General features: G+C 42.3%; 1 protein-coding gene across 4 annotated transcripts in view; it reads left to right on the top strand.

Annotated features, from left to right (window-relative positions):
- Positions 1-8,042: 8,042 nt before the first annotated feature.
- Myoz2 (myozenin 2) overlaps positions 8,043-13,528 on the top strand; it is a 28,798-nt gene continuing 23,312 nt past the window's right edge. The window contains exons 1-3 of one of the 4 annotated variants that reach the window (NM_001355462.1): positions 8,059-8,226; positions 8,766-8,854; positions 9,683-9,854. Coding sequence is in view for 2 of the 4 variants with exons in the window: in NM_021503.2 (NP_067478.1) it covers positions 8,779-8,854 (76 nt within the window). In the remaining 2 variants the exon portion in view is untranslated. Of the gene's footprint in view, positions 8,227-8,765; positions 8,905-9,682; positions 9,855-13,528 lie in introns of all 4 variants that reach the window. The other 3 variants (XM_006501828.3, XM_006501830.3, NM_021503.2) reach the window with 3 other exon arrangements.

The raw sequence follows: 13,528 nt of genomic DNA, 5'->3' as shown, positions 1-13,528 counted from the left end.
ACAAGAGAGAAACCAGCCAAAGATGTATGTCAAAGCCCAGGTCTCCACTTCCCTTCTGTGGTTGACTTTGGATCTGGATCATAAGGAAACAGGAAGCAGAGAGTAAAGGCATTAAATGGGAGAGTGTCTTCATTTACACTAAGTACTGCTGCTGCCTCTCTGCTGTGTGTGCTGGGATGGTTGAACTGCAAACGTCAGGAACGTCTTCCATTTCTGCCTCCTATCTTGGTGTAGGCGGGCTCATAGACACACGCTACCATGGCCAACTTTATGGGGTTCTGGGGATTCGAACTTAGGATTCGAGCCAAAAACAATTGGTGGAGTCTGGCTGCATCATTTGAGGACCATTTGTCCTAAATCATCCAGGAATAATTAACATCATGATCTAGGTTTACTCTTCCAATGTCATTTAGTTGTCTTTATCAGTAGTTCTCAACCTCTGACTAGCAACCTCTTTGAGAGTTGAACAACTCTTTCATAGGGGTTACCGAACACCATTGGAAAACACAGATACTTACATCATGACTCATAACAGTAGCAAAATTATAGTTATGAAGTAGCAACAAAAATAACTTTGTGGTTGGGGGTCACCACAACACCAGGAACTGTATTTAATGGTCACAGCAGATTTCTGCCAAATGTATATTCCCATGTAGCATATTAAAGTAAAAAAAAAATTGTAATTCAAACCTTTATTAACCTGAGCCATCTGTACAGTTCCTGTTTGCTTACACTTTATATCCAGCTCATTCTAATCTTAATGAGCACCCCCTCAAGCTAACATTAGCTTTTACTCCATGATAAACTGTACCCACATATGCCAGCCTTCCACTGTCCGTTTTGGATGTTTCATTTCTCAGCAATCCGTGTGTATTAATATTACAACTCAAGTTGGTTTTGTTTTGTTTTTCTCAGACAGGGAGGGGAAGAGAGAAACATGATCAGCTATTGGGTAGGGTGAACCGAACTGAAGCCCTGAGGGCCAGCAAAAAGAATGGAAACAGGCAACCTCAGGAGGTAGGAGATGGAAAGGCCCTCTAGAATGTACCAGAGGCCTGGGAGGTGAGAGACTCTCAGGACTCAAAGAGAGGGACCTTAGATGAAATTCCCTACAGTGGGGAGAAAGAACTTGTAGAGCCCGCCTCCAGCAGAAAGACAGGGCATCAAGTGAGAGATGGGGTTGCCACCCCACAGTCACAACTCTGACCTATAATTGTTCCTGTCTGAAAGAAGTGCAGGGACAAAAATGGAGATGAGCCTAAGGAAAAGGAGGTCCTGTGACAGGCCCAAAGTGGATCCACCTCTAGGGGAGACCCCAAGGCCTGACACTATTGCTGGGGATATGGAGTGCTCACAAAAAGGGACCTATCATGACTGCCCTCCGAAAGACCCAACAAGCAGCTGAAAGTGTCAGATGCAGATATTTACACCCAACCAATGGACAGAAGCAGCTGACCCCTGTGGTTTAATTAGGGAAAAGCTGGAAAAAGCTGAAGAGGAGGGCAACCCTTTAGGAGGACCAGCAATCTTAACTAACCTGAACCCCCAAGATCTCTCAGTCACCAACCAGGCAACGTACACCAGCTGACATGAGGTCCCCGACATATAAACAGCAGAGGACTGCCGGGTCTGGGCTCAGTCAGAGAAGGTGCACCTAATCCTCAAGAGACTTGAGGCCCCAGGGAGTGGGGAGGTCTAGTGGGGCCAGGTGGAGACATCCTCGTGGAGACAGTGGGAGGAGGCATGGAATGTGAAACAGTCAGAGGGTGGACTGGGAAGGGAATAAAATCTGGACTGTAAAAAAAAAAAAAAAAGATTAAATGCAATTAAAAAAAACAACAAAACATTGTACTGTTTTCTCTGTGTGCAGCCTTTAATATGGGAATTAATCTCTCCCTGACTCATCTGCAAAAAAGGTTTAGCTACAGACTCGACACATGCCACATGACTGGAAAGTTACTATAAAAATAAGGATAAATTCGTGTTTCCTTCAGTGATATGTGTGCCATGGCGTGAGTGTACAGGTCAGAGGTCTTGCTGTCCCATAGGAGGGAGGGTCCTGCTGCTGCCTCTCTGCTGTGTGCGCCGGGCTGGTTGGCCTGCAAACATCAGGAGCGTCTTCGATTTCTGCTTCCAATCTTGGTGTAGGAGGGCAGATAGACACACGCTACCATGGCCAACTTTATGAGGTTCTGGGGATTCGAACTTAGGGCCCCACACTTTGACAGCAAGAATTTACCCTCTGATCTATCTCAAAGCTTCGTAGTTTAGTTTTTGGGGGGAGGGTTGGAGGGGGACAGCCTTACTTATATAGCCCAGATTGTCCTTGAATTCATGAGCCTATATCCTGAATCTCCTGAGTGCTGAGATTCTAGGTATGTGTCATGATATCTGACTACCTGAATGAATTTTTATTTAATTAGATCAATTGAGATCTGTATGTAAGAGAAGTGATTTTTTTTTTGCATAGGTGAGAAAACTATATTTTTCAGTGTTTTGAATCTGTGCAGAATATGGCCTTGCTAGAACTGTGGGAGAAATTTTGACAAAGCTGTGTAAGTGTTGGGACTAAGCAAGAAAGGAGAAAGGACTTATAGGTTTGTTTTGGCAACTTGTTTTTATTATTATTATTATTATTATTATTATTATTATTATTATTATTATTATTATTCCTGCCTACAAAACTGTATTTCTAACTTCTTAGCCAGCCATTGGATTCTGCTTACACCTCCTTCTGTTCCTGGCTTATCTGAGGCTTCGATGCAAACATTTAAGGAGACGTATTTTAAAACAAAACAGAACAAAATCCTTGCAAAGGAAGCGGGTGTGTGCGCTCCCTTAGCAGGCTGTTTCGACTGGATGAGTGTCGTTGGTAGAGGCGGTGTGTTCACAACACTGTGGTACCCAGGCCAGAGGAAGAAGGAGAAGGCGAAAAACAAAGCTTTCTTGCTTTCCTGTGTTTATGCTCTGCGTTTTAATAACTGGTATTTGCACAGCTGAAGGAAAGGAAAGCATACTGAGAGCAAGGTATCACTGAGAGCCCCAGGAGCCGGCAAACCAGAAAAACACGAAGAGGAAAACAGTTGCACAGGTTACAACCCAAAAGCATCCCATCCAAGACAAACCCAGTCCTGGGATTTCCAGAGGAAACCGCTAAGGAACACGTTGCTGTACTTACTTTGAGCATTTTCAATCCTGTTTCTTTATTTATAGAGATGCTCAGAACAGATGAAAGAAATAGAGATCTCTCCATGATACTGTAAAAGGGCAAAGCCTTTGGATCAGACCAAACTAATTTTTTTTTTTTAATGTTTTTTCGAGACAGGGTTTCTCTGTAAAGCTCTGGCTGTCCTGGAACTCACTTTGTAGATCAGGCTGGCCTCGAACTCAGAAATCCGCCTGCCTCTGCCTCCTGAGTGCTGAATATTTTCTCTATTTCTCTGGATTAAAGGTGTGTGCCACCACGCCCAGCGAAACCAATTCTTAATTCCATCTCTGTAATTTACGAGCGTGACCTCGTGGAGATTTTTCTCAGTTCCTCCGGACCTCAGTTCCTCGTCTTTGCTACAGTCCAGGCATGGCAAATTCAACCTCAGTAACGCCTATCATTGTGCCTCACGCCATTCCCACTGCTCTTAGGTCCTTTCTGTCATGAGCACTGTTTCAAACTTGCCTATCTCTCGCTGGTATGTAGGATGGGTAGTTTATGGCCCTTTATGGCTAGGGAAGAGGGAAGAGGTCGGTTGCTCTGCCCCTTCCAGACTAGGAAAATGAAAACCACGGAAGACTCAGCAAGAAAAGAACAGGGCATTTTGCATAAACCAGAATCCGTGTTTCCTGAAGAGCCTCTCCACAGGAGGGTTGTTCTCACAGCTGTGGAATTTATTTCAATCCTAGAGCCGTTCTTCTAGCTCTGTCCCTGATAAACCGGTCATCGGCTTCTGCCTACGCCCTGTTCTCTCGGGCTTATTTTAAGGCTTGATTTGTTGTTCATCCCTTACAGGTAGCTGGATCACTTGCTGTCTGAGTCATCCCTCCGTGGGGCCGCAGTCACTGCCTGGGTTTGGTTTTATTGTGTGCAGATCCGAACCCAAGCCTCAGTAACAGTAATGTGAAGTTTGTTCCTGGTCTACCAGTCAGCTCTCACAGCCTGCCCCCTTCAAATCCTGCCTGAATCCATAATTTCACACAGCCACCTCATATAAACTGGAAACCGGACACAGAGAAACACAGAATTTCAAAACAAGCTCCGAGTTAAGGACGATCACGGCAGGCAAACCTTGTTTACCAGTTGGCTGACATGTTTCTGTTTACCCACGTACCTCCACCCAATTGAATAAGTTTGCCTTTCATGGGTCTCAGGGGTGTGGATTTTTGGTGGGTAGTACTGTGGTGAGAAGAGTCACCTTATTTAATCTTTTCTACTCTTTCACCAAATGGTAAATTTAGAAAGGCAGCTGTGGCCAGCCCAACATCAGAAACAGCTGTCCTGCATGGGTGTTGAGGCTATATAACGTATACAACCCAGCACCCCACTCACAATCTTCCCGAGACATACAGTCTAGCCACCCACTTTGCTCACTAAGGAAAACAGCCTCCTCTTTTCTCTTTAGCATGGATTGGAAAATATTTAAGAGTTTAGAACCTGAGGGAAAAAGAAAAGAGTGTCCAGTTTGAACAGACATTGGAAGACTCTCCAAGGAAGACAGTACTTAGGGGGGCAGAATGGTGTCTTGGGTGTGAGGATATTCTTTTCTAGTCTTTAGTGTGTTTGGGGGTGGGATGGGGACAGGGCAGGTCCTGGGACATAGGCATGGATGGTGTGATCACCATGTGACAGGTTGGGGGCGGGGCACAGTTTGGTCTAGTACTAGATCGCCTTTTCAATACAATAGAAATACATTAACTGTGACTTTGTTTGAAACTAAGAGCCTGTCAGAATGGAACATCTGATAACTCATCTTAGCACTGAAACACTGAGATCTCTGTGTGCACAGAAATGCATGCGTAGTATAGGCTGCCTTAAAACTTCAATGTCAGGGGTTTGGTTTTCGCTCTCTTCCTGAGCAAAAGTAACTCAGAAACCAGTTAAGCCATCACTGAGAAAATAAAATAGTTTTGGAGTATGTTTGAGAACTAAACAAGCATTTAAGCTATTAGTGCCCTAGAGCATTTCTTAAATTTTCAAAAATATCTATTTCAACCTTGAAACTGTATATAACATAAAAGTGGGAAGAAAACTGAGCAGGAAAACTGGGCTTTCTTAATCTATTATTTTTAATGTTTTATGTTAATGAATCTATTGTTTTTGCTAAATAATACACTTGATTATTCTAAATCCTTCCATATTCGAGGAACAACAATGGTGAAATGAACATTTATTAAGCTTTCACTAAGCTTAATGGATTTCTCAAATTGTTATAGAAACTGTTCAAGGCTCTATATAACATACTGTAACCTTCATTGTGCCGATAACAAAACTAACTTAAAAGCTCTGCCATCTAATCCTGAAGCCAGGAATACAGGAAAATTTAAAGATTTTGTTTTGGGTTTGATTCTTGGATTCTTGTTTTTTTTTTTTTTTTGAAACTGTCTACGCGGGCCCAGCCCAGGCTGACCTACAGTCAGCTTTTGTCGTTGATGGCTTGAACGCTCATCCCCAGGTTGATGAATGCCGAGCTCCTAAGTGTGTGCTTCCATTCTCCCAGCTAATGAAAGGATCTTGAGAGGGAATGCAAGTCTGTTGACTTTAACCAATGTTAAACGCCAATGGTTATTGGCGTGGAGTTCATTGTTTCTGGGCAAACATTTGCTTAGAAGCAACCTGGAGAGAGAAACTTCAACCTGCAGTGTATAAATTTAATACTGTGGCTAGGCTCACAGTTTATTTCTGTGGCTCTTGGTGCCCTGTCTCCTGCCATGTCATCTCATGCCATGTCATCTCCTGCCATGTCCTGTCATCTGCTCTTTTGATTTAATGACTGTATATGTGGTGCTGGGGATCAAACCCAGAACCTCACACATGTCTTATAAACACTCTGTCACTGAGCTACAGCTCAAGCTGTATTCGACCTAACAACAGAAGTCAATTCCTGCCAAACCTTCGAATGCATTCCACAATTAGTCCCCAGACCCCTAATTCATTACCTTGAAATCAAGTATTTATTTACAAGATAATGTTTTTTAATTGGCTTGGGTTTTGTTGTTGTTTGCTTGTTTTTTGAGACAGGGTCTTATTAGCTGAGGCTGGCCTCCATCTGTCTATGTAGCTGAAGTTGAAGTTGAGCTCCTTCTGCTCCAGTTGAGCTACATTCCCAGGCTCCAGGTGCAGTTCTGACTACTGAAGGTACAGCAAGGCCCCAATTCTTTTGGAGTTTGTAGTTTAGTAATAAAAAGATGTAGCAATCAATCAAAGATTACATGAGATGTGATGAGCAGATTTAAAAAACAAACAAACAAACAAACAAACAAACCCATCCTACCATGCATATTCTTGGGGCGGATACTGAGAACTGTGACCCGGAAACCACTGCATACTTTGTAAAACAGTAAATTACTCTTTTATGTTGTATGTGGCTGAATGGCTAACCTTTGTCCCATGGATATAAGCAGGAGAGATATAAACAATATTCAGACACCTTCTGAAGAAGAGGGAGTGTTCTTTTCTTTTTTCTGGATGGATAAAATAGAGGCCTCAGAGATCTGCATTTTAGGGATAATGGAGCAAGAAGAAGGAAGGCAAAGTCAGGTAGATCAGCCCTACCCAGAGTTCCTCACTCTGGATTAAGTTTTCTTGGGAGACAAACAAAAGTCCACCTCATTGTCGGTTGGCTGTTTCAGTGGGGGTTGAGTCTGTCCCTCACTCACATAGGATGTTCCTCTTGACTGGTTTCAAGACACTAAGAAAAATGCATGAGAGATCAGTCAGTGATGCAGTGTAATGTAAGCAGGATGGTTGGGGTAAGGTGTCATGAGGACTTAATACCAAGCCCTCGACATGCCACACTGTGAACTCTGAACCTGGAAGAAGTGAGCCAGGTGAATTGGGAAGTGTGTTCCAGAAAATAAGGAATCGTAAAAGGAAAATACCACACAGGATAGGAAAACTATGACCCTGTGATCAAAATCCAGCCAGGAAGCCAAGGTGGTTGACTCTGAGAACTTTTCCTGTTATAATTCCTTGAGGCAGAAGTCCTTCCTTCCCTCCAGACCTGGGAGAGGCTGGGCAACTTTGCAGAGGCAACTTCTATGGATGTCTTCCAAAGTATGATCCAGTTAGAAGCCTTGAGCTTCATGGCTTGGCCGATGTGAAACTCTCTTTATATTCCCATTCAAATATTACCTATTGTTAAAAGCTGCAACAATTCTCACCTTTGCTTACGGGCTGGCTCTGTTGACAAACTCATCACAGCCTTTGTTCGTGGTGAGGTACCATAGATATTGGCCATAATGTTCATTTTTAAAAAGGTTTTTTCTTCTCTCTCCCTACTACCCCCTTCCCCACCTCCCCTCCCTTTCTGCTAGGTCTCCCCCCTCCATGTGTGTGTGTGTGTGTGTGTGTGTGTGTGTGTGTGTGTCCATGCAGATACTGGAAGAGGCCAGAAAAACAATGTCTGATCCTCTGGAGCTGGAGTTACAGGCAGTTGTGAGCAACCATGTGGGTGACTGGGACTTGAACCCAGATCCCCTGAAAGATAGCAAGTGTTCTTAACCACTGGGCCATCTTTCCAGGGCCCCTACTGTTCATTTTTATTATGAATAATTTGTCATTTTGCTCTAATTAATATACATCTCTTATCCCCTCGACTAAGGTATGGGATAAGAACTACATCTTCAGAAAGTTTTTAAATCCATTTTGGCTGTGGTACTTTCCAACGGAAAGTGTTCAGTAAAAACATTCTTCAGGCCCAGTGAATGAATATTTCATTCAACTATCTCAGAGGCCAGAAATACAATAGAGAGAACCCAATGTGTCCCCGTCCCTCCCTTTCGCCAGGAAGATATGAGTAGCTAAAGTATTTGGTGCTATATATAGCCAGTTGATGTCAGCTGGATGCCAGTCTTCTCAGAAAGGCTCAGTCCCCTGTTTGAGTCAGATCGAGGGACCATGCCGTTCCAGGTTCAAGGATAAAACCCATTGGGCCCAAGTGCCGTCATATTCCACCTTCAGTGCCTTCCTCCACAATTGGGATTCACCCCTGCTGAAAAGCGCAGCCTGACAGCAAGGTGAGTGGACGGTTTCCTAAAATGTTTTATTAGTCAGTTGGCCCCAGAGGTTCAGAGTTATGTGACTCATAAAAGGATGGTAACCCTTTGCTGTAAAGGGTAGCTTTCAACGCTGACTTAAAATGTACCAAATAGTCTGGCTGAATGTGACCTCTTCCTCACTCTTAAGAGTTTGCTGGGAGTGATGTCTCCTGATGCTCGTGGGATGACAGCCAGGAGAGAAGCACTGTCAGATGAGAAATAACATGTAGGAAAGAGAGGGGAGAGCAAGGAGGCTGGCCCCCTCCCTGTTCCTCAATGCATAGTGGTCAATGTACTGGGTCATGTACAGAGGCTGGGTCGGAGACTGTCACCCTCTGCCCTGGGACATGAGCTGCTGATAGGCATGTGCAGTGTAGACAGACAAGCAGTCTATGTTGGCCTTTCAGTAAAAAAGCAGTAGCTGATTCGTACTAACGAAGGGAGATTTTCTCTTTCAGAAAGGATGATTGTAAAGAACCCTTCACACTGCCTCAATCATGTCCCCTTACTTTCAACAGGGAACAAAAAACTATGCTATCACATAGTGCCATGGTGAAGCAAAGGAAACAGCAAGCATCAGCCATCACGAAGGAAATCCATGGACATGGTACCACTAAAAGCTCTTCATCGTCTTAATGTAGCATGGCACGGATTTAGGTCCTTTCTGATGTTAATATTCTATAGTTTACTTCCTGTCTACCATAACAAACGTGAGACGCCTGGGGGGCTTGGGGGTGGTCGCTGTAGAGAAGCCTATGGCAATGCATCCCTTTGCAGCCATCCTTCCTCATCTGAAAGCTATTTTCAGATGAACAACTGCTGCAGAAGGAATGAAGCAAGCTGACAGCTGATGCTCACTCCCGGGCCCGCCTCTCACATTATCAGTGAACTTGATGCTTGTTAATTTTGTTTGCTTATAGACAATGGTCACACAGCCCTATCTTTTTTGTTCTTTCGTGATTACTTTTACTTTGTATTACTTAAAAAATTCAAAATACGTTCTACCAGCCTTTGAAATTTTTCAAAACAAACAACTGACTGCATAGAATTTCATGTTCAGTGTTTAACCCTGACACCAGCATTCACAATTAGCAATTGATTTACTAACATAGATTGCATGCAAAACCAACTTTATTAATACTTTCTGAAAATGAGTTTTTTTTGTGAAAACAACTTAATTTTAATATTTGACAGATGCAAGATATTATTTCAATAATAAATAATATTTTTATTATTTTAAAATCCTAGTAAATAGTTCTGGAAGACCTTATATTTTACTTGTTAAAAAGGAAATTCATTTCGTTCATGAATAAAGATTAGCATACTGTTAAATTTCTAGTTTAATATCCAGACCCTTTTTAGGGCTGATCTGACCCATTCCAGATATGTTGTGGAATTTGTAGGGTGTCCCCTTATCTTTTTGTTCTGTTGGCAGCAAATGAAGCCTTGCACCATGAAAATATTCACATCTAGAGTCATGAAACCTTGTGAGGCATCTGGAAACCTGGATGAGTGTAGTATTTCACATCATCTTTTCCATAAAGCAAGCTGTTCTACCAATCAAAGTGTCTTGCATACCGGCCACATACCGCAGTCATGTTGAAAGGGTACGGCTCAGCTGTGATCTCTTTGCTATCAAACCATCATGCTGGCTTCTGCTTGCTTCTCAGGCTTTCCTTTCATGGCAAATTCATTTAGAATAAAATGAGAATAAATCTGCCCTACCTACCAGACAGGATCAATCCAAAGTTTCAAACTTCGTGCTTTTTTTTTTTTTTTTTTTTAATTTGCAAGCATCTTTGTGTATCCCATTTTGGGTAATTTACTTGAAATCATGTCTGTGGCTTTCCTAGTCAAAATGTGCCAAAAGTCAAGTAATAACTTAAGCTTGAGACTAAAGTGTTTAATGTAAAACTAGGCTTTGGAAAGTCACTTCCGAATTACATCATCATCATAATTGTCTTAGGCTATACCACCCTGAACACAAATGATCCCCTATAATTATACCATAATCATAAGTAAGTGAATCCATTTAATATACTCTCACTCTAAATTAAATGTTAGATTCTACTCTGCATTTCCCTGAAGAGTAAAATTATCTCTTTAATTTTAATAAATATAACCATTGAAAGCTTTATGTCTAGAAAGTATAAAAAAATTATATATCAAGGGGGGAACACTACAATCTCCCCACCAGGAAGTTTTGGCCATGTGAAGACTTCCCCTCCAACACTGGATGAGCTCCGGGCGAGGTAGGAAGAGCCCCAGACTGTTGAATATTATAGATAGAGCTGGATAATCAGACTCACCCAAGACAGGACAACTAAAGTGTGTTATGAAGCAAGACAAATATGTAATTTCTTTCTCTTATCTGTGCTGGAGTCTTGCGTGGAACTTGACTATTTGTGGGCTGCAAGGAATAGATAGTTCTGCAGCAGGAAAGCATCACCTTTTCTAGGGATGAAGGAATAAGATATGGTCTTCAGAGAAACATTAATGGCGGAAATGAGTCTTTATGTTTAAAACATCTTGCAGCTGTAAAAACACCTGGATAGTTTAAAATGATATATGATAGAGTTCCAATCTTTATGTTAAGACTAAGTGGTCTTCTTACACATAAGAACGATGTTAAGTTTTATAATTCACATGTTCTTATTACCACCCTCCACAACCATCTAACCTGGAGGGAATGCTGAGTGAGCCTTCGTGAAGTGGACATTCGCCACAGTTCTTGTGATGGAGACCACAGCTGGGGAGACTCTGAGATGAGTAGGAAAATAGAAGAGGGGAAGTTTCACACTAGATCACTCTTGTTATCAGAAGGACAAACTGCCTGGAAGAATCACTGAAAAGGTCTATCTATAGAGACGACAGTGTCAACTGTACAGAATGGTTTTTTAAATCCTAGTTTCCATTTACCTCACACATGTTATTGCTCGTTCTGGACCCATGGTAATTTGATGTCATGTTAATACACCAGAAGTGAATATATCACACGTCCAACAATGAGCTGATTAAAGTATATAGAGCCTGTCGGATGGCTGAGAGCCAAGCCTGGGGACCTGACTTTAATCCTTGGAATTTACATGGTGGAAGGCAAGAACAAACTCCCAGAAGTATACACACACACACACACACACACACACACACACACACACACACACACAAGAGAGAGAGAGGGAGAGAGAGAGAGAGGGGGGGGGGAGAGGGAGAGGGAGAGGGAGAGGGAGAGGGAGAGGGAGAGGGAGAGGGAGAGAGAGAGAGAGAGAGAGAATAAACAGATAAATGTTAAAGAAAACAGTGTGTCCTATTACCCAGGCTGTCTGCCCAGATTTGGTCTCATCGCTGAAAAGCACTATCAATGTACTGGTACTAGAGGAACAAATGGGGGAGTGGACTTGTGTTACTATTGTAACAAAAACATTTGTGCTTCATACAACAGTATTTCAGCATCTAAAAAGTGCTATGATGCAAGACTGATGGGATATATTGCTTTTCATCTGTACATGAATTAGTTGTGAGGACAAGAAAGGACAGCCCATAATAGCCCTTGACCCATTCTCCCTGGGCAGTTTACCTGGAATCTGTACTGGTTTCCAGCATGAATTGTGATCCTTGCTCACTCAAGAATGCCTTCCAGTCTTGAGAAATAAACACAGAGGGATAGGAATAAGAGGCTAGGGATAGGCGACAAAGGAAGAGACAGAGCCATCAGGATGGATTAAGGACAAGCACTCTATGATATGGTTGGGAACGGAATTGAGAGTTAAAACGACCACAAGATGAACTGAGTGTGAAGTGTTCTTTACCTGTAAACACGGTTTCTCAGCAGCTCAGAATAAGATCTGCATAATAGAAAGGGGACCAAAGTGTCACCTGCCACCCAGTAGCTTTTCTTCCTGCACTATAGGAGGGCTTTGTTGCCTTATGCTTTTTGGATTTTTGTCTTCCTCTTGATAACTGGTGAACTGCCTTCCTTGGCATGCTGAAAAGAATCTGGAAGGTTATTTTTGTAATTTCAGGGAAAGAGTTTAGCTTTGTCCTCTGAAATCGGAAGGCCCTAGTTCTGAATGGAGGGCTGTGTGGATCTGGCTTCGCGCCGCTGCACCGAATTTTGAAACTCCATTTTTCCATCCACTGAGCTGCCTGAAGGCTGGAATGTCTGTGTCCATTTCTCTGTCAGTAACAAAAAGAATGATAGCATTGACAGACATTGCCAGGACTCTTGAAAATCTACAGAGCACAAGGACTAGACTTTCAAATGACAGATTTTGCAGGATTGATTTTTTTTTCTTTCTTTTTCTTTCTTCCCCCCCCCCCCCCCCCGTCAACCAAAATCTCAGTATCAAAATGATGGGGAGAACAATTCAGTGTGTGGATTTTTGATATTTCTTTAACTTTTAACGTTAGCACTATTTTAATCTCAAGGGAAAAAAGAGTGTGTTCTCTTTAGAAAAACAGTGTGTAGTCACCCATTGGGGATTCAGGGTTTCTAAGCACCTAATCGTACTGAGGTCTTTAAGAGAACTACACCGAACTCTTTCACACTAACCACCACCTTGGGTTTCACTGTGACGAGCCCTTTCCCTGTACACTACAGGCAGCGCTGGATGCTTCCGTTGTGCAACTCTAAACATTGATAATAGAATCTCCTAAATATGCATAGGTCTTCACAGTTAATCACACACTGATGGAAAGCTTTTTGAGTACTATTAACACTTAAATTTAAAGGCATAGGTGGTGGTGCACACCTTCAATCCCAGCACTGGAAAGGCAGAGGCAGGCGAATCTCTGTGAGTTCAAAGCCAGCTGTGTCTACATAGTAAATTCTAGGCTAGCCAGATCTGTACTGTGGGCTCTGTCTCAAAAACAAACAGAAACCTAAACAAAACAACAAAATGCCCTGAAATTGATATAAAGATTTATGAAATAGGAAAACAAATGATCTCATATAGATATCAAATGCACCTTCATTTAGAAAACATTTTCAGTTAAAGTTTTCTTAACATATTAATTAGGAGTTTTTCAAACATTCCTCAAGATAACAGGCCAGGCTACAGTGCTCTATGTTATAGGTAATATATGGCTTATAGTAAATAATAACATAGATTTTACGAACTATCATTTGTAGATGAAGCCCTTCACAAGTGCAGAAAGTATCTCTTTGAATCAGTAAGGCCACCCTAAGTAAATGCACTTTATCTGTCTCTCTCCCACGGTTTATCCATTCTATTAAGACCCCATTTGCCTGGCAGTCTTGAGGAAGTGAGTTTAGATCTTT

This window comes from Mus musculus, chromosome 3 (genome assembly GCF_000001635.26).
Source record: "Mus musculus strain C57BL/6J chromosome 3, GRCm38.p6 C57BL/6J".
NCBI lineage: Eukaryota > Metazoa > Chordata > Mammalia > Rodentia > Muridae > Mus > Mus musculus.
The sequence above is the reverse complement of the archived record's forward strand: the minus strand, read 5'-3'. Positions and strand labels throughout refer to the sequence as shown.